The sequence below is a fragment of the Oncorhynchus mykiss genome, chromosome 19 (assembly GCF_013265735.2).
Source record: "Oncorhynchus mykiss isolate Arlee chromosome 19, USDA_OmykA_1.1, whole genome shotgun sequence".
In the NCBI taxonomy this organism is placed as follows: Eukaryota; Metazoa; Chordata; class Actinopteri; order Salmoniformes; family Salmonidae; genus Oncorhynchus; species Oncorhynchus mykiss.
This window is the reverse complement of record NC_048583.1, coordinates 62,566,254-62,586,253: the sequence shown is the minus strand read 5'-3', so window position 1 is coordinate 62,586,253 and position 20,000 is coordinate 62,566,254. Positions and strand designations below refer to the sequence as shown.

The 20,000-nt window shown below is 42.8% G+C and overlaps 1 protein-coding gene across 5 annotated transcripts in view; it reads right to left on the bottom strand.

Annotated features, from left to right (window-relative positions):
• The window catches only part of LOC110504279 (phosphofurin acidic cluster sorting protein 2), a 102,699-nt gene that overhangs the window by 16,521 nt on the left and 66,178 nt on the right, over positions 1 to 20,000 (bottom strand). For 2 of the 5 annotated variants that reach the window (XM_036955335.1, XM_036955338.1), the window contains exons 7-18: positions 17,809 to 17,889; positions 16,530 to 16,589; positions 15,073 to 15,224; positions 14,768 to 14,858; positions 13,732 to 13,803; positions 12,363 to 12,496; positions 9,512 to 9,644; positions 8,558 to 8,662; positions 5,900 to 6,006; positions 4,589 to 4,743; positions 3,809 to 3,919; positions 2,475 to 2,583 (exon numbers count right to left, since the gene is read on the bottom strand). In XM_036955335.1, coding sequence (XP_036811230.1) covers positions 2,475 to 2,583; positions 3,809 to 3,919; positions 4,589 to 4,743; positions 5,900 to 6,006; positions 8,558 to 8,662; positions 9,512 to 9,644; positions 12,363 to 12,496; positions 13,732 to 13,803; positions 14,768 to 14,858; positions 15,073 to 15,224; positions 16,530 to 16,589; positions 17,809 to 17,889 — 1,310 coding nt within the window. Of the gene's footprint in view, positions 1 to 2,474; positions 2,584 to 3,808; positions 3,920 to 4,588; positions 4,744 to 5,899; positions 6,007 to 8,557; positions 8,681 to 9,511; positions 9,645 to 12,362; positions 12,497 to 13,731; positions 13,804 to 14,767; positions 14,859 to 15,072; positions 15,225 to 16,529; positions 16,590 to 17,808; positions 17,890 to 20,000 lie in introns of all 5 variants that reach the window. The other 3 variants (XM_036955336.1, XM_036955339.1, XM_036955337.1) reach the window with 2 other exon arrangements.

The following is a 20,000-nucleotide window of genomic DNA, read 5'->3' as shown; positions in this document are numbered from 1 at the left end:
GTGACCTATGTCAGTACCATAACCACAGTACAACCCTACTCCAACGTGACCTATGTCAGTACCATAACCACAGTACAACCCTACTCCAACGTGACCTGTGTCAGTACCATAACCACAGTACAACCCTACTCCAACGTGACCTGTGTCAGTACCATAACCACAGTACAACCCTACTCCAACGTGACCTGTGTCAGTACCATAACCACAGTACAACCCTACTCCAACGTGACCTGTGTCAGTACTATAACCACACTACAACCCTACTACAACATGACCTGTGCCAGTACCATAACCACAGTACAACCCTACTCCAACGTGACCTGTGTCAGTACCATAACTGATGTATAATCATCATCATATCCTAATAATCACGTCCCCAGGAATCCTATTGGCTGTTCATTAAGCAGCTGTTAATAGACGCACATAAAAGGACTATACGTTCCTCATGCTAAATAATTACCGTACACATCTCATTATAATCTGGCAGCGATGATTTAATTTTGAAACTTGTATTCAACAATGTGCGTTTATGGCCTCCCGGGTGGGGCAGTGTTTAAGGGCGCTGTACTGCAGCGCCAGCTGTGCCATCAGAGACTCTGGGTTTGCGCCCAGGCTCTGTCGTAACTGGCCGCGACCGGGAGGTCCGTGGGGCGACGCACAATTGGCCTAGCGTCGTCCGGGTTAGGGAGGGGTTGGCCGGTAGGGATATCCTCGTCTCATCGTGCACCAGTGACTCCTGTGGTGGGCCGGGCGCAGTGCGCGCTAACAAAGGTTGCCAGGTGCACAGTGTTTTCTCCGACACATTGGTGCGGCTGGCTTCCGGGTTGGATGCGCACTGTGTTAAGAAGCAGTGCGGCTTAGTTGGGTTGTGTTTCGGAGGACGCATGACTTTCAACCTTTGTCTCTCCCGAGCCCGTACGGGAGTTGTAGCGATGAGACAAGATAGTAGCTACTAACAATTGGATACCACGAAATTGGGGAGAAAAAGGGGTAAAATTAAAATTTTAAAAAAAATTACAATGTGCGTTTATAAAGGAGGTGAATATTTAACTCGAGTTTAGTAATTAGTCATTTAATAATTTGTATTATTTTTTGAATTCTCTGAGTGGGAGCAGAATTCATGGTTATTCAGTGAAGGCAAATGTCATCCAGGTGCACTATATCGGGCCATCCGTCAGTGAGCTGAAGCTGAAGAACAGCTGGGTCGTGAAGCAAGACAAGGATGCAATTCTACATCAGAATGGCTGAAAAGGAGCACACATAACACTCTGGATTTGGCCTGGTCCAAATACCAGACTTAAACCCGATGGTGATGTTTTACCAGGACTGGAAACGAGTAGTTCATTCTTGAAAACCCACAAACGTTGCTGAGTTTTAAAGCAGTTCTGTATGGAAGAGTGGGCCACAATTCCGCCACAGCGACGTGAGAGGCTGATCAACAACTACAGGAAGTGTTTGGTGGGTCAACAACTACAGGAAGTGTTTGGTGGGTCAACAACTACAGGAAGTGTTTGGTGGGTCAACAACTACAGGAAGTGTTTGGTTGGTCAACAACTACAGGAAGTGTTTGGTTGGTCAACAACTACAGGAAGTGTTTGGTTGGAGTCGTTGCAGTTAAAGGTTGGCACAACCAGTTATTGAGTGTAAGGGGACAATCACTCTTCCACACAGGGAAATCGGGCGTTGCATAACTTTGTTTATTAAATAAATTAAATAAGAATAGAAATGTGTTATTTGTTCACTCTGATTTTCTTTTATCTCATGTTAGGTTTTGGTTGAAGATCTGATAACGCCTCCCGAGTGGCGCAGAGGTCTAAGGCGTCTCTACAGATTCGGGTTCAATCCCGGGCTGTGTCGCAGCCGGCCGCGACCGGGAGACCCATGAGGCGGCGCACAATTGGCCCAGCGTCGTCCGGGTAACGGGGGAGGGTTTGGAAGGCCGGGATGATCTTGTCCCATCGCGCTCTAGCGACCTCCTGTGGCGGGCGGGGCGCAATTCACGCTGACACGGTCGCCAGTTGTACGGTGTTTCCTCTGGGTTAAGCAAGCAGTGTGTCAAGAAGCAGTGCGGCTTGGCAGGGTCGTGTTTCGGAGGACGCGTGGCACCTCTCCCGAGTCCGTACGGGAGTTGCAGCGACAGGACAAGACTGTATCTACCAATTAGATTTCATGAACTTGGGGAGAAAAAGTGGTAAAAATGAAAAATAAAAGATTTGACAACATTCAGTGTCAAAAACATGCAAAAATAGAGAAAATCAGGAAGGGGGCAAATACTTGTTCACAGCACTGCGCCTCTTTATAGTCCACACTGTTAAAGAAAAGTTTCAAATTCAATCACGTTGCCAGATTATGAGATGTGGTAACTTTTGCATTTAACAGCACATTACTTGTGCAATATGAAAATTCCGCCCATAAAGTGAGATAACTAAATGTGTGTGTGTGTGTGTGTGTGTGTGTATACACGTTGCCCTTACCTCTTCTGTTTGTATGTGAGCATGGCCTCAGCGATGGGGAGTTGGTGAGCTCCGTTGGCCCCGACCATATACTGGGTTACCCTGGAAACCACGTCTGGGCTCTCCTGCACTGTACACCACATGACAGGATTGGTTGATTTATTGATGGCATTTATTTATTGTCGTTCAAGAATAAATTATTTCTACAGTTTACAGGGAACACATAAACACGAGGACTCTGGTACTCTTCTGTTTTCGCAATAGCTATGCCTGGTCTCAGATCTGTTGGTGTCAACTCATTCCTTCTGGTCCCAGATCTGTTGGTGTCAACGCCTTGTTCTGATCCCAGATCTGTTGGTGTTAACTCCTTGTTCTGATCCCAGATCTGTTGGTGTCAACGCCTTGTTCTGATCCCAGATCTGTTGGTGTTAACTCCTTGTTCTGATCCCAGATCTGTTGGTGTCAACTCCTTGTTCTGATCCCAGATCTGTTGGTGTTAACTCCTTGTTCTGATCCCAGATCTGTTGGTGTCAACTCCTTGTTCAACAGATATAGGACCAGAACAAAGAGTTGACACCAACAGATCTGGGATCAGAACAAGGAGTTGACACCAACAGATCTAGGACCAGGTGTTAACTCCTTGTTCTGATCCCAGATCTGTTTGTGTCAACTCCTTGTTCTGATCCCAGATCTGTTGGTGTCAACTCCTTGTTCTTATCCCAGATCTGTTGGTGCTATCATATCAACTCCTTGTTCTGGTCCCAGATCTGTTGGTGTCAACTCCTTGTTCTGGTCCTAGATCTGTTGGTGTCAACTCCTTGTTCTTATCCCAGATCTGTTGGTGCCAACTCCTTGTTCTGGTCCTAGATCTGTTGGTGTCAACTCCTTGTTCTTATCTCAGATCTGTTGGTGCCAACTCCTTGTTCTGGTCCTAGATCTGTTGGTGTCAACTCCTTGTTCTGATCCCAGATCTGTTGGTTATATCATATCACCTCCTTGTTCTGGTCCTAGATCTGTTCTCATGATAGCACCAACAGATCTGGTAACCAGGCTAGCTATATACAGCGGCCTCGATACATCCGGTAGTACTGTAGGTGTGTGTGTGTGTGTGTGTGTGTGTCTGTGTGTGTGTCTCTGTGTGTGTGTGTGTGTCTGTGTGTGTGTGTAGTGTGTGTGGTGTGTGTCTGTGTGTCTGTGTGTGTGTGTGTGTGTGTGTGTGTGTGTGTCTGTGTGTCTGTGTGTGTGTGTGTGTGTGTCTGTGTGTGTGTGTGTGTGTGTGTGTGTGTGTGTGTGTGTGTGTGTGTGTGTCTGTGTGTGTGTGCGTGCGTGCGTGCGTGCGTGCGTGTGTGTCGTACTCATGACGGGTGCTTCTGGCTTGTAAAACAGGTCACTCCACGCAGTGTCCTGGAATAAACTGTTGTATCGATAGTCGATGGTACCCAGGTACTTGGAGACTGGGTGAGACCCTGAATAGAAACAACGAATAGACGACACATTATACACAATAAGAACCTTTAGAAAAACATGTATATAGAAATGTGTCATTTAAAACAATATACATTTATACAGTAACTTCCCAAAAACTGTAATGTCTGAATGAATTAAAACATTAATGAAGGAAAGTATTCAGACCCTCGTCTTTTTTTCCACATCAGCCTTATTCTAAAATGGATTACATCATTGTTTCCCCACATCAGCCTTATTCTAAAATGGATGACATCATTGTTTCCCCACATCAGCCTTATTCTAAAATGGATTACACCATTGTTTCCCCACATCAGCCTTATTCTAAAATGGATTACATCATTGTTTTCCCACATCAGCCTTATTCTAAAATGGATTACATCATTGTTTCCCCACATCAGCCTTATTCTAAAATGGATTACATCATTGTTTCCCCACATCCTTCTACACACAATACCCCATAATAACAAAGTGAAAACAGGCTTTTTTAGAAATGTTTATTAAAATAAAATGTAAAAAAAAACAAAAACAGAAATACCTTATTTACATAAGTATTCAAACCCAATTTAAATCCATTTTAGAATAAGGCTGTAACCTAACATTAATGTGGGGGGGGGGGGGAAGTCAAAGGGGTTCTGAATAACTTTATGAAAGGGCCCAAAAAAACTCACCTAGTGGTATGATGAGGAACCTCATGTAGCCCAGCCAATCAGGGGTCTTGTAAGAGAGGTGGTCTACAAACAGCCTGAGGACTGCACCGAGGTAGTGCTGGGCCCCAGCCACAGCTATCTTTATGGGGATGGGTGTCTGGCTGTTACAGTTACAGCTACGAGACACAACAGGAACACACAAGAGGATAATGGCAATCAGACACAACAGGAACACACAAGATGATAATGGCAATAAGACACAACAGGAACACACAAGAGGATAATGGCAATAAGACACAACAGGAACACACAAGAGGATAATGGCAATAAGACACAACAGGAACACACAAGAGGATAATGTCAATAAGACACAACAGGAACACACAAGAGGATAATGGCAATAAGACACAACAGGAACACACAAGAGGATAATGGCAATAAGACACAACAGGAACACACAAGAGGATAATGGCAATAAGACACAACAGGAACACACAAGAGGATAATGGCAATAAGACACAACAGGAACACACAAGAGGATAATGGCAATAAGACACAACAGGAACACACAAGAGGATAATGGCAATAAGACACAACAGGAACACACAAGAGGATAATGGCAATAAGACACAACAGAAACACACAAGAGGATAATGGCAATAAGACACAACAGGAACACACAAGAGGATAAAGGCAATAAGACACAACAGGAACACACAAGAGGATAATGGCAATAAGACACAACAGGAACACACAAGAGGATAATGGCAATAGACACAACAGGAACACACAAGAGGGTAATGGCAATAAGACAACAGGAACACACAAGAGGGTAATGGCAATAAGACACAACAGGAACACACGAGGATAATGGCAATAAGACACAACAGAAACACACAAGAGGATAATGGCAATAAGACACAACGGGAACACACGAGAGGATAATGGCAATAAGACACAACAGGAACACACGAGAGGATAATGGCAATAAGACACAACAGGAACACACAAGAGGGTAATGGCAATAAGACACAACAGGAACACACAAGAGGATAATGGCAATAAAACACAACAGGAACACACAAGAGGATAATGGCAATAAGACTCATGTCCTGTTATTGTAGTATTGTTATTGTATAGCCCAAGCTGACTCCCCATATGTATTTTTTAATTAACCCGATACCTGCATTCGATGTATACAATAGACGTTAATTGAATACAGCTGCATCTGTACCTGGTTAATTTAGTTAACAGTACAGCTTTTTTCAGAAATCTGAATCCTAGTGTACTACAATGACTGAAGGGAAAGAGAGGGATGGGTGTGAGGCTTACAATCTCTGTATGCGTGAGACGATGGTGTTGAAGGCGGCCTGGATGTCTGCTGTAGTACAGGTACACACCACTGGGAGGTGCTGGTTCTGGAGAACACTTGACAGATACTGAGAGAAAAAAAAACAGATGGGGGCGGGGAATGATTTAAAAAAAATGTTTTTAATAGGATCCCTGTTAGTCGACGGCCAATGGTGAAAGCTTGTCTTACTGGGGTCCGACACATAACGAAGAAGACAGTCAAAATACTTTACAATTTATACACGTTTAAAAACATTGACATGTAGTGTGTGTGCTGGCATCTTATCAGTTACGCATACATGTCAGTACATTCACACAACATGTAGGTCACATAGAGGAGAGGTGTTGCCTTGAATTTGTTTTGGACCTGGGGACCGGGTTGGCAGGGTAGCCTAGTGGTTAGAGCGTTGGACTAGTAACCGAAAGGTTGCAAGATCGAATCCCCGAGCTGACAAGGTAAAAATCTGTCGTTCTGTCCCCTGAACAAGGCAGTTAACCCACTGAAAGTTAACTGACTTGCCTGGTGAAATAACGGTTAAAATATTTTTTTTTTTTTAAAGACCCCCTCGTGGCATGTCTGGTGGGGTAAGTGTCAGTGCTGTGTGTAAATTGCAAGCAATTTAGAATTTCCAACACATTGTTTCTTATAAAAAAAAGGAGAAGAGATGCAGTCAGCCTTTCCTCAACTCTTAGCCAAGAGAGACTGACATGTTTTGTATTAATATATGGTTGAATCATCAGCACACATGGACACACATGCTTTGTTTAATACCAGTGGCAAAAATAGAAAAGAGTAGAGGGCCTAGAGAGCTGCCCTGAGGTACACCTCACTTTACATGTTTGACACACGTTTTCTCAACAACAGTTTATTCTCAATAATATCTTTGGTCAATAATATCAAAGGCTGCACTGAAATATAAAAGTACAGCTCACACAATCTTATTATTATTATCAATTTCTTTCAACCAATCAGCAGTCATTTGTGTCAGTGCAGTACATATTGAGTGCCCTTCTCTATAAGCATGCTGTTGTTAATTTGTTTACAGAGAAAAAGCATTGTATTTGGTCAAACACCATTTTTTCCAACAGCTAAGAGCTGACAGCAAGCTGATAAGTCTGCGGTTAGAACCAGTTAAGGCCGCTTTACCACTCTTGGGTAGCAGAATGACTTTGGCTTCCCTCCAGGCCTGAGGACAAAGACTTTGCTCTAGGCTCAGATTAAAGATATGACAGATAGGAGTGGCTATAGTGTCAGCTACCATCCTCAGTAGCTTTCCATCTAAGTTGTCAATGCCAGGAGGTTTGTCATTATTGATCGATAACAATCATTTTTCCCACCTCTCCCATACTAACTTTACAAAATTCAAAACTTTCATTATAGTTTTTTTTTTTATGCATGAGTACGATGGCTCACTGTTAGTGGTTGGCATTTTCTGCCTAAGTTTGCCCACTTTGCCAACAAAATAATTATTGACATAATTGCAACATCAAATGGTTTTGTGATGAATAAGCCATCTGATTGGTTGAAAGATGTGCAGCCGGACTTAGCCACTCCTTTTGCCCCCATCTCTTTCAACCATACAGTTGTTCAATTCCTCATCAATCCATGGAGCCTTAACAGTTCTACTAGTCAGTTTCTTAATTAACAGGTGAATGTTTATCAATAATTGGAAGGAGCAATTTCATAAATTCATCAAGTGCAGATTCTAGATGTTCCTTCATTAATCACATCAGACCAACGATGTTTTTAACATCATCCACATAAGAGTCACAGCTAAATCTTTTGTATGATCTCTTAAAACACTATTTTAGGCCCAGCTGTTGGAACTTTGGTTTTCCTGGATAAAGCCACTATATTGTGATCACTTCATCCAATGGGTGATGTCCCCGACTAAAAAAAACATATTTGTTGACCAAGAGTAATCTGTTCTTCGACCAATCATTTGGTCGAAATGTTAAAACGTGTATTTTTCCCATATTGACACATCGTATGTGTTTTAATCAAATCAACTATATTCACTGAGCTTGTCTGATGCTTTAAGCACACTGTTGGATTAAATCATTAAGACACACAAATGACAGGAGGGAGTCCGACCAGCAATTGATTTGATTGACGAGGACTGGCCACCCCTCATAGCCTGGTTCCTCTCTAGGTTTCTTCCTAGGTTCTGGCCTTTCTAAGGAGTTTTTCGTGCTTCTACGCCTGCATTGCTTGTACAGCACTTTGAGATATCAGCTGATGTAAGAAGGGCTTTATAAATAAATTTGATTTGAGTCCCAGCAACTGATGCTAACCACGTCACGGGATCTAAACTCAAAATGTAGATGGCTAGTAACCAAACTTCTTCAATAGACTTTCCAAAACAACAAACCGAGCTCTCCCTCGTTCCCCATTCAACAGGAAGTAACGAAGACACCCTGAAGGCATTGTTTGCAGGCAAGCGAACAGTTTGAGAAAGGGAAAATAAAAAAAGAAATGGACAGAGAAAAATATGTGGGAAATGTGAGAATACGAGGGTGCGAAGAGAAGTTTAGTAATTCATAATTCTATCTATTGTTTTTCCTTCTGGTCGTCATGGAGACAGACCAGAGAGGGGTTACAAACTTGTCACTTCCTGTATATCCCTTTCTGTCTCTTACCTGGCCCTGCCAATCAGATGTGTTGATGAGGATGATGCTGTCAGGTAGATGGTGGTCAGACACCAGGATGTGGTTCAGCTGGTCATACACAGTCTTCCTGGGGATCTGTGGAGGGGGAATACACTTATAGAATAGATAGAAAATAATAAAAATTGTTATTGTGCATCGAAATAGAAATTCATCACACACAGCAGAGATGCAGACACTGGAAGAGCCACGCCCCTGGAGCTGGTCAGCCACAGAGCCACGACCCTGGAGCCGGTCAGCCACAGAGCCACGCCCCTGGAGCCAATCAGCCACAGAGCCACGCCCCTGGAGCCAATCAGCCACAGAGCCACGCCCCTGGAGCCGGTCAGCCGCAGAGCCACGCCCCTGGAGCCGGTCAGCCGCAGAGCCACGCCCCTGGAGCCGGTCAGCCACAGAGCCAGGCTGCCATTAGCAACTAAATTATCCTTACAACTTCTTCTGATTTAAAAAAATGATCGGTTCAAGGACATACATCTGGTGTATTAGAAGCAATTATTGGTACCATGATAGTCTTCAAAACGTATTTTTATTCCCACGAAGATTGACATTTTTCCATTTACTCTAATGGGGCTTGCATTGTTTTCTACAAACAATGCCTGCAGTACCGCAGTCGGCCTTGAACTGCCGTGGGGGCAGTTGTTCCCCCCTGGATTCAAACCAGAAATCATCTGATTACCGTCCCACCTTCCTAACAATGAGGCTACTGCAGAGACAGAGCTTCTATTATATAATTATTATATATATATATATATATTATAATTATAGACCAGCATGCTCTACAACCCCCTCTGCTTCACTGTGCTAATCTAGTAATGTTATTTATTGTGATCTAAAAGGCAAAACGGATCCTACGTCAGCACTCCTACGCTGTGACGCTTGACACATAACAGCCACTGATCGGGTTTGCTTGCAGTGTGCTCCTCCTACCTGTAGATGGCAGCGTGTGTCGAGCAAGCGTTCGTTATCCAGGCTGTTGGCTCTCTCGTTCTGTGGTCTGTTGGGCTGGCGCTCCTTTAGGGAAGTACTTCTCCCTCTCCTCCCTGCCAATTTAGCTTCCTGCCTGGAGAAGACACCAGAACACTAAAGTGAGGACAGAAGGGGGCTTGTTTTCTTCAGGTAGAGGAGAAGCGAAAGGAAGATGATGGATTTGAATTAAGGAGTATGGAATGACACAGGTAGAGAGGTGTGACCCTAAATGAGTAGAGGGCAGGGCCGGCTCTAGGGGGGGGATGCAGGTTCGGGAGTTGCCACCCAAATGATTCTGGTCGAGTCATGTTAAACTACAAAATTCCAGGACATTAGCTCAGAAAGACAAAAGTTCTGTCTTCCCACCAAAAGTTCTGTCTTCCCACCAGTAAAAAGAGGGGAAAAAGAGCAATTGTTTCTTCAATTGGAGAAAAAGAGAGAAGGACATGTGGTGTTTGAGCTAGACATTATGGAAGACAAAAGGTTGGGAGGTGTGAGGGAATTCTCAAGAGCAAGGAACCTACGACCTGAAGAAGGCTGTTAAAGCCAAAACGTTTGTGTATGCTACCCCGATGTCGTAAAAAAATGCTTTTTAACGTTTAAAAAAAATGAATTAAGCCTCATGACATTTTTAATAATCCCAGAGAACATGGTCAGCTGGATGGAGATATGTTGAGAGTGGATCAGTCATACTTGAATAATCCCAGAGAACATGGTCAGCTGGATGGAGAGATGTTGAGAGTGGATCAGTCATACTTGAATAATCCCAGAGAACATGGTCAGCTGGATGGAGATATGTTGAGAGTGGATCAGTCATACTTGAATAATCCCAGAGAACATGGTCGGCTGGATGGAGAGATGTTGAGAGTGGACCAGTCATACTTGAATAATCCCAGAGAGCATGGTCGGCTGGATGGAGAGATGTTGAGAGTGGACCAGTCATACTTTAATAATCCCAGAGAGCATGGTCGGCTGGATGGAGAGATGGTGAGAGTGGACCAGTCATACTTGAATAATCCCAGAGAACATGGTCGGCTGGATGGAGAGATGTTGAGAGTGGACCAGTCATACTTTAATAATCCCAGAGAGCATGGTCGGCTGGATGGAGAGATGTTGAGAGTGGACCAGTCGTACTTTAATAATCCCAGAGAGCATGGTCGGCTGGATGGAGAGATGTTGAGAGTGGACCAGTCGTACTTGAATAATCCCAGAGAGCATGGTCGGCTGGATGGAGAGATGTTGAGAGTGGACCAGTCATACTTTAATAATCCCAGAGAACATGGTCGGCTGGATGGAGAGATGTTGAGAGAGGACCAGTCATACTTGAATAATCCCAGAGAACATGGTCGGCTGGATGGAGAGATGTTGAGAGCGGACCAGTCATACTTGAATAATCCCAGAGAACATGGTCGGCTGGATGGAGAGATGTTGAGAGTGGACCAGTCATACTTGAATAATCCCAGAGAACATGGTCGGCTGGATGGAGAGATGTTGAGAGTGGACCAGTCATACTTGAATAATCCCAGAGAACATGGTCGGCTGGATGGAGAGATGTTGAGAGTGGACCAGTCATACTTTAATAATCCCAGAGAGCATGGTCGGCTGGATGGAGAGATGTTGAGAGTGGACCAGTCATACTTGAATAATCCCAGAGAACATGGTCGGCTGGATGGAGAGATGTTGAGAGTGGACCAGTCATACTTTAATAATCCCAGAGAACATGGTCGGCTGGATGGAGAGATGTTGAGAGTGGACCAGTCATACTTTAATAATCCCAGAGAACATGGTCGGCTGGATGGAGAGATGTTGAGAGTGGACCAGTCATACTTTAATAATCCCAGAGAGCATGGTCGGCTGGATGGAGAGATGTTGAGAGTGGATCAGTCATACTTTAATAATCCCAGAGAACATGGTCGGCTGGATGGAGAGATGTTGAGAGTGGATCAGTCATACTTTAATAATCTCAGAGAACATGGTCGGCTGGATGGAGAGATGTTGAGAGTGGACCAGTCATACTTTAATAATCCCAGAGAGCATGGTCGGCTGGATGGAGAGATGTTGAGAGTGGACCAGTCATACTTGAATAATCCCAGAGAGCATGGTCGGCTGGATGGAGAGATGTTGAGAGTGGACCAGTCATACTTTAATAATCCCAGAGAGCATGGTCGGCTGGATGGAGAGATGTTGAGAGTGGATCAGTCATACTTTAATAATCCCAGAGAGCATGGTCGGCTGGATGGAGAGATGTTGAGAGTGGACCAGTCATACTTTAATAATCCCAGAGAGCATGGTCGGCTGGATGGAGAGATGTTGAGAGTGGACCAGTCATACTTTAATAATCCCAGAGAACATGGTCGGCTGGATGGAGAGATGTTGAGAGTGGACCAGTCATACTTTAATAATCCCAGAGAGCATGGTCGGCTGGATGGAGAGATGTTGAGAGTGGACCAGTCATACTTTAATAATCCCAGAGAACATGGTCGGCTGGATGGAGAGATGTTGAGAGTGGATTGGAGAGAAAAATAAATGCTGTCGCCACCTTTCTCTCCTACCAAGGTGCACGGACTGAAGCAAGCTGAAGGTGAGAAGATGCAGTATCTAGCAGAGGTTTGAGAGAGGGAATCAGAGGCTCTTTTTCAATCCATCTTTCCTCGATTCCTTGCATCCTGTCTTCTCACCTCCTCAAAACACACTGGATGAGAAGGTCTGAAGAGAGGGACCGTAGACCGTCTCCTCCAATACGCTTGAGAAGGAAGAGATAATATGCGAGGAATCATTGAAAGATTAACTGAAAGAGTTAGCCAGTATTTACCACCTGTTGGAAGGGATGATGAGGGACTCGGTCTTCTTCATCTTGCCAGTAGGGGGCAGTTTCTCCAGGAAGGTGTCCATGTTGTCCATCTCCAGCTCTGTAGTGGGGGTCACTGCCTCTGGTTGCTCCTCCTGCTGGAACGGAGCAAAGACAGGGATAAGACACAACGGCAGTTGGTAGTATCTAGTTTCTTTTGTCATTTACAGTGGGGCAAAAATGTATTTAGTCAGCCACCAATTGTGCAAGTTCTCCCACTTAAAAAGATGAGAGGGGCCTGTAATTTTCATCATAGGTACACTTCAACTATGACAGACAACATGAGGGAAAAATATACTTATTTTCCACCATAATTTGCAAATAAATTCATTAAAAATCCAACAATGTGATTTTCCCTCATTTTGTCTGTCATAGTTGAAGTGTACCTACGATGAAAATTACAGGCCCCTCCCATCTTTTTAAGTGGGAGAACTTGCACAATTGGTGGCTGACTAAATACTTTTTTGCCCCACTGTATATAGGTTACTCTCACTAGCTAGGTGTCCATCCAATTGGTGACAGATTTTCATGTGAATATTCTACAATCTGCATGAAAACAATTTGCACATTTTCCCACTAGAGATCTGCTTCCATCAACAACAACAACAACAACAACAAATTGTAGATAAAAGTGCATGATGACGTAGTGCACATAAACATTTATTTTGCAGTAAAATTAAAATGTACCACATAAAATTAAATAAATTCTACTTTACTGATGGTTTTGACCCACTGAATGTTGTGTTATATAGCGAACGTGTCTACTCTGATATTGGTCCCTGTGTGCTCTAGCCATCAGCTCGCAGATACAGCGCGGGTATACTCTACATAATGAGATTATTATTCGACTAAGGACTGAGATCATTTTAAATTTCCCAAACGGCAGTCGAGCATCGATCTTCACGTCACCAGAATAACACCCTAAATATTTATTGGAAAGGTGCATGAAGCTCATCGTACACTTTCACCACCCTGTAAAGTTCATCACAACATATCGAGTGACTCCATGTTTACTTCAATATGACGGTTATATATATATATATATATCAATATTCGCGCATAAAGGAGTATCCACTGCAATTTATCGCATTATTCATTTTACAAACACAAAAAAAGATCCCACCTTGTCTAGCGTATTTTGTTTTGTCTACAAAATGTTCTGTTTCCATCAGGTCTGTCGTGAAATGTTTTAATCTGACAACTACTTTACTGCCATAAAAATGTTGAGTGAGATAAAAAAAAATAACCTGACCACGACCCAGTGACCAGGGGCTAATAGTGCTACAGTATCTACCATGAAATGGATGGATGGCAGTTGTTTGAGAATACTTACAAGAGAAGCGTTATCTGAGACATTGTCCGCCTGGAATTTGTCTCCACTGCTCTTAGTCTTGTCTGGGTCCATCTGCAGGGAAAAGGGAACAGAGGAGGATTACAATTTACGAGGGAGGTGGTATAGCAAGAACAGTATAGCTACAACAGTATAGCTACAACACATTAGCTACAACACATTAGATACAACAGTATAGCTACAACACATTAGCTACAACAGTATAGCTACAACACATTAGCTACAACAGTATAGCTACAACACATTAGCTACAACACATTAGCTACAACACTATAGCTACAACACTATAGCTACAACAGTATAGCTACAACACATTAGCTACAACAGTATAGCTACAACACATTAGCTACAACAGTATAGCTACAACACATTAGCTACAACACTATAGCTACAACACATTAGCTACAACGCATTAGCTACAACAGTATAGCTACAACACTATAGCTACAACACTATAGCTACAACACTATAGCTACAACGCTATAGCTACAAAACATTAGCTACAACAGTATAGCTACAACACTATAGCTACAACACTATAGCTACAACACTATAGCTACAACACTATAGCTACAACGCTATAGCTACAAAACATTAGCTACAACAGTATAGCTACAACACTATAGCTACAACACTATAGCTACAACACATTAGCTACAACAGTATAGCTACAACACATTAGCTACAACAGTATAAGTAACAGTATAGCTAACAGTTTAGCCAACAGTATAGCTAGCACAGTATAAGTAACAGTATAGCTAATAGTATAGCTAACAGTATAGCTAGCAGTATACAGTTGAAATCAGAAGTTTACATACACCTTAGCCAAATATATTTTAACTCCGTTTTTCACAATTCCTGACATTTAATCCTAGTAACAATTCCCTGTCTTAGGTCAGTTAGGATCACCACTTTATTTTAATAAGAATGTGAAATGTCAGAATAACATTTGAGAGAATGATCTATTTCAGCTTTTTATTTCTTTCTCATCCGTAGTGATTCAGTCAGTGGTTCTCACCGGACTTGGTGGCTCTCGGTGACTCCGACTGCTGTGGACGCTGCCAATATCTGTCTGAGAACTGGAGAGGGAGAGACCCTCAAAATACGGCCTGTGAAAGAGAAAGCATCGAGAAAGAGAAAGAGAAAGCATAAATGTATCTGAAAAGAGTCACTGGAGTCCCTCATTGCCCTGAAATATGTCTGTGGTGTAGACTGCTATGGTGTCACGAGAGTCTACCGCCATATCTCCGGGCTAAAATCGCTTTAATACACAAGACGGAAGGGCACATAAAAACACACACTGATAGCTCTCCTCCCACTCACTTGAGTTTAGGTTTCGGGGTGCTGAGGACACTGTCGTCATCGTCTAGTTCCGGTCCACTGTCACTGGGGTTCTCTAGGTCCAGACTCTCGAGGTCCAGATCCTCCTCTACCTCTGGAGGGGGTTCTGCCGGGTCCTGCTCCGAGTCCAACACCTGGAACATTCAGAGAGACGCAGAGACACACACACACGCACGCACACACGCACACACGCACACAGAAAACGCAAAAAGATAGAAAGACACAGAGACAAGAAGTAAGAAAGAAACAAGAAAACAGATTTTTTTTATATTTGCATAAATCTACTGAGCAAATTAATGAAAAGGACCGTAGCAGTTTGAAGTAAGTGATATGACACTTAGAAATTCTTAATGTTACTAAGTTTAAATCAGAGTATCAGGGTTGGGTTACCTCGTTTAAAACAGAGTATCAGGGTTGGGTTACCTCGTTTAAAACAGAGTATCAGGGTTACCTCGTTTAAAACAGAGTATCAGGGTTGGGTTACCTCGTATAAATCAGAGTATCAGGGTTGGGTTACCTCGTTTAAAACAGAGTATCAGGGTTGGGTTACCTCGTTTAAAACAGAGTATCAGGGTTACCTCGTTTAAAACAGAGTATCAGGGTTGGGGTCAATTCCATTTAAATTCCAGTCAATTAAGGAAGTCCAATGAAAGTCCAATTCTCTTCAATGCTTTTCAACGAGGAACCTTTAGAATTGGGTTTCATTTCTGAATTGACTGGAAAGGAAATGGAATTGACCACAACCCTGGTTAGTACAACAGATGGACAGGTTGTTACCTCATTGACCCCAACCCAGGTTAGTACAACAGCTGGACAGGTTGTTACCTCATTGACCACAACCCAGGTTAGTACAACAGCTGGACAGGTTGTTACCTCATTGTCCCCAACCCTGGTTAGTACAACAGCTAGACAGGTTGTTACCTCATTGAACCCAACCCTGGTTAGTACAACAGCTGGACAGGTTGTTACCTCATTGAACCCAACCCTGGTTAGTACAACAGCTAGACAGGTGTTAACTCATTGACCCCAACCCTGGTTAGTACAACAGCTGGACAGGATGTTACCTCATTGACCCCAACCCTGGTTAGTACAACAGCTAGACAGGTGTTAACTCATTGACCACAACCCTGGTTAGTACAACAGCTGGACAGGTTGTTACCTCATTGACCACAACCCAGGTTAGTACAACAGCTGGACAGGTTGTTAACCCTGGTTAGTACAATAGCTGGACAGGTTGTTAACCCAGGTTAGTACAACAGCTGGACAGGTTGTTCCCTCATTGACCCCAACCCAGGTTAGTACAACAGCTGGACAGGTTGTTAACCCTGGTTAGTACAATAGCTGGACAGGTTGTTAACCCAGGTTAGTACAACAGCTGGACAGGTTGTTCCCTCATTGACCCCAACCCAGGTTAGTACAACAGCTGGACAGGTTGTTACCTCGTCTGAGACTCGGAACCTCTTGATCAGGGCCACCAGTCTCTGTTTAAAGTTCTGCTGCTAAAAGAGGACACAGAAAAAAATACTCATCAAAACAGACAGACCCATCACAAAAACCTAGCCTGGGTCTGTTTACACGTGGAATAATAACACACACACACACAGACTGGCACCCAGGCTAACAACAACCGGGAGAGTAATCAGTCGCTTCTAAAGGATTTCCAACAACAAATATGTCGCTTTTTTGGGAGGGGGACCGAACTAAATTAACATAGAAATGTGAGTTATAGATCTGTCACTCATTGAAAGGATGTGCTCCATTTCTATGTTTTTTTAAATTAATTTTTTTAACAGCTTTCAAACAGCTGAAAATATGACATTTGTGGGGAAATTGTAAATACATTTTTGGGGATATTGTAAATACATTTGTGGGGATATTGTAAATACATTTTTGGGGATATTGTAAATACATTTGTGGGGATATTGTAAATACATTTTTGGGGATATTGTAAATACATTTTTGGGGATATTGTAAATACATTTTTGGGGATATTGCAAATACATTTTTGGGGATATTGTAAATACATTTTTGGGGATATTGTAAATACATTTTTGGGGATATTGTAAATACATTTTTGGGGATATTGTAAATACATTTTTGGGGATATTGTAAATACATTTTTGGGGATATTGTAAATACATTTTTGGGGATATTGTAAATACATTTTTGGGGATATTGTAAATACATTTTTGGGGATATTGTAAATACATTTTTGGGGATATTGCAAATACATTTTTGGGGATATTGTAAATACATTTTTGGGGATATTGTAAATACATTTTTGGGGATATTGTAAATACATTTTTGGGGATATTGTAAATACATTTTCGCAGCGGATTAGATGGTACAGAAATATGTCTGTATATGTCTGTATAAAATACAGAAATATGTCTGTATAAAACCCCTGAAGGAAGTGGGACCATGTTAAATAAAGGTGAAATAAAAACCATGGCAACGCTGCCGTTTGACCAGCAGGTAGCATCTTAGGCAGAAAAAAACAACAACAACAACAACAACAACAACAAAACACGCTGGGATATTGTGAATTACCACCGGACGCTTCTTGTTTTTTTAGCAGAAAACAAATCTCAAACTAAAAAACTGTATCTAATCTTATTTCCAATAAAAATTAAGATAAGGCTTATTCATAAGGCTAAGCTTGATGAGAATGCAAAAAAAAAAAAAAGTTGTCTAGATGACTTTGCTACCATCTCTTACCCTGGTAATTGAGGCAGTCCTCACGATAGACCTCCTGTGCTTCTTTGGTTTCCTCACATCATACTCGTCATCCTCAAGGTCCTGGGGATAAACATGTAAACAGTATACTGGGTTAAAACACAACCAGGGCAGGTTGTCAAACATGTACAGTCGTGGCCAAAAGTTTTGAGAATGACACAAATATTAATTTCCACAAAGTTTGCTGCTTCAGTTGTCTTTAGATATTTTTGTCAGATGTTACTATGGAATACTGAAGTATAATTACAAGCATTTCAACAGTGTCGAAGGCTTTTATTGACAATTACATGAAGTTGATGCAAAGAGTCAATATTTGCAGTGTTGACCCTTCTTTTTCAAGACCTCTGCAATCCGCCCTGGCATGCTGTCAATTAACTTCTGGGCCACATCCTGACTGATGGCAGCCCATTCTTGCATAATTAATGCTTGGAGTTTGTCAGAATTTGTGAGTTTTTGTTTGTCCACCTGCCTTTTGAGGATTGACCACAAGTTCTCAATGGGATTAAGGTCTGGGGAGTTTCCTGGCCATGGATCCAAAATATTGATGTTTTGTTCCCCGAGCCACTTAGTTATCACTTTTGCCTTTTGGCAAGGTGCTCCATCATGCTGGAAAAGGCATTGTTCGTCAACAAACTGTTCCTGGATGGTTAGGAGAAGTTGCTCTCAGAGGATGTGTTGGTACCATTCTTTATTCATGGCTGTGTTCTTAGACAAAATTGTGAGTGAGCCCACTCCCTTGACTAGGATGCAACCCCACACATGAATGGTCTCAGGATGCTTTACTGTTGGCATGACACAGGACTGATGGTAGCGCTCACCTTGTCTTCTCCGGATAAGCTTTTTTCCGGATGCCCCAAACAATCGGAAAGGGGATTCAGAGAAAACAACTTTACCCCAGGCCTCAGCAGTCCAATCCCTGTACCTTTTGCAGAATATCAGTCTGTCCTTGATGCTTTTCCTGTAGAGAAGTGGCTTATTTGTTGACACCAGGCCATCCTCCAAAAGTCTTTGCCTCACTGTGCGTGCAGATGCACTCACACCTGCCTGCTGCCATTCCTGAACAAGCTCTGTGCTGGTGGTGCCCCAATCCCGCAGCTGAATCAACTTTAGGAGACAGTCCTGGCGCTTGCTGGACTTTCTTGGGTGCCCTGAAGCCTTCTTCACAACATTTGAACCACTCTCCTTGAAGTTCTTGATGATCCGATAAATGGTTGATTTAGGTGCAGCAATATCCTTGCCTGTGAAGCCCTTTTTGTGCAAAGCAATGATGATGGCATGTGTTTCCTTGCAGGTAACCATGGTTGACAGAGGAAGAACAATGATTCCAAGCACCACCCTCCTTTTGAAGCTTCCAGTCTGTTATTCGAACTCAATCAGCATGACTGAGTGCTTTCCAGCCTTGTCCTCATCAACACTCACACATGTGTTAAGGAGAGAATCACTGACATGATGTCAGCTGGTTCTTTTGTGGCAGGGCTGAAATACAGTGGAAATGTTTTTTGGGGATTCAGTTCATTTGCATGGCAAAGAGGGACTTTGCAAATAATTGCAATTCATCTGATCACTCTTCATACCTTTCTGGAGTATATGCAAATTGCCATCATACAAACTGAGGCAGCAGTTTGTGAAAATTAATATTTGTGTCATTCTCAAAACTTTTGTCCACGACTGTACAGTATAACAACCCATTTCCGGGGTGTATTCACTAGGAAGTCAACAAAAGCCAACCAACAGAACCAAACAGAAGCCAACAAACAGAACCAAACAGAAGCCCACAAACAGAACCAAACAGAAGCCAACAAACAGAACCAAACAGAAGCCAACCAGAAGCCAACAGAACCAAACAGAAGCCAACAGAACCAACCAGAAGCCAACAAAGCCAAACAGAAGCCCACAAAGCCAAACAGAAGCCAACAGAACCAAACAGAAGCCAACAGAACCAAACAGAAGCCAACAGAACCAACCAGAAGCCAACAAAGCCAAACAGAAGCCCACATAGCCAAACAGAAGCCAACAGAACCAAACAGAAGCCAACAGAACTAAACAGAAGCCAACAAACAAAGCCAAACAGAAGCCAACAAAGCCAAACAGAAGCCAACAAAGCCAAACAGAAGCCCACAAAGCCAAACAGAAGCCCACAAAGCCAAACAGAAGCCAACAGAACCAAACAGAAG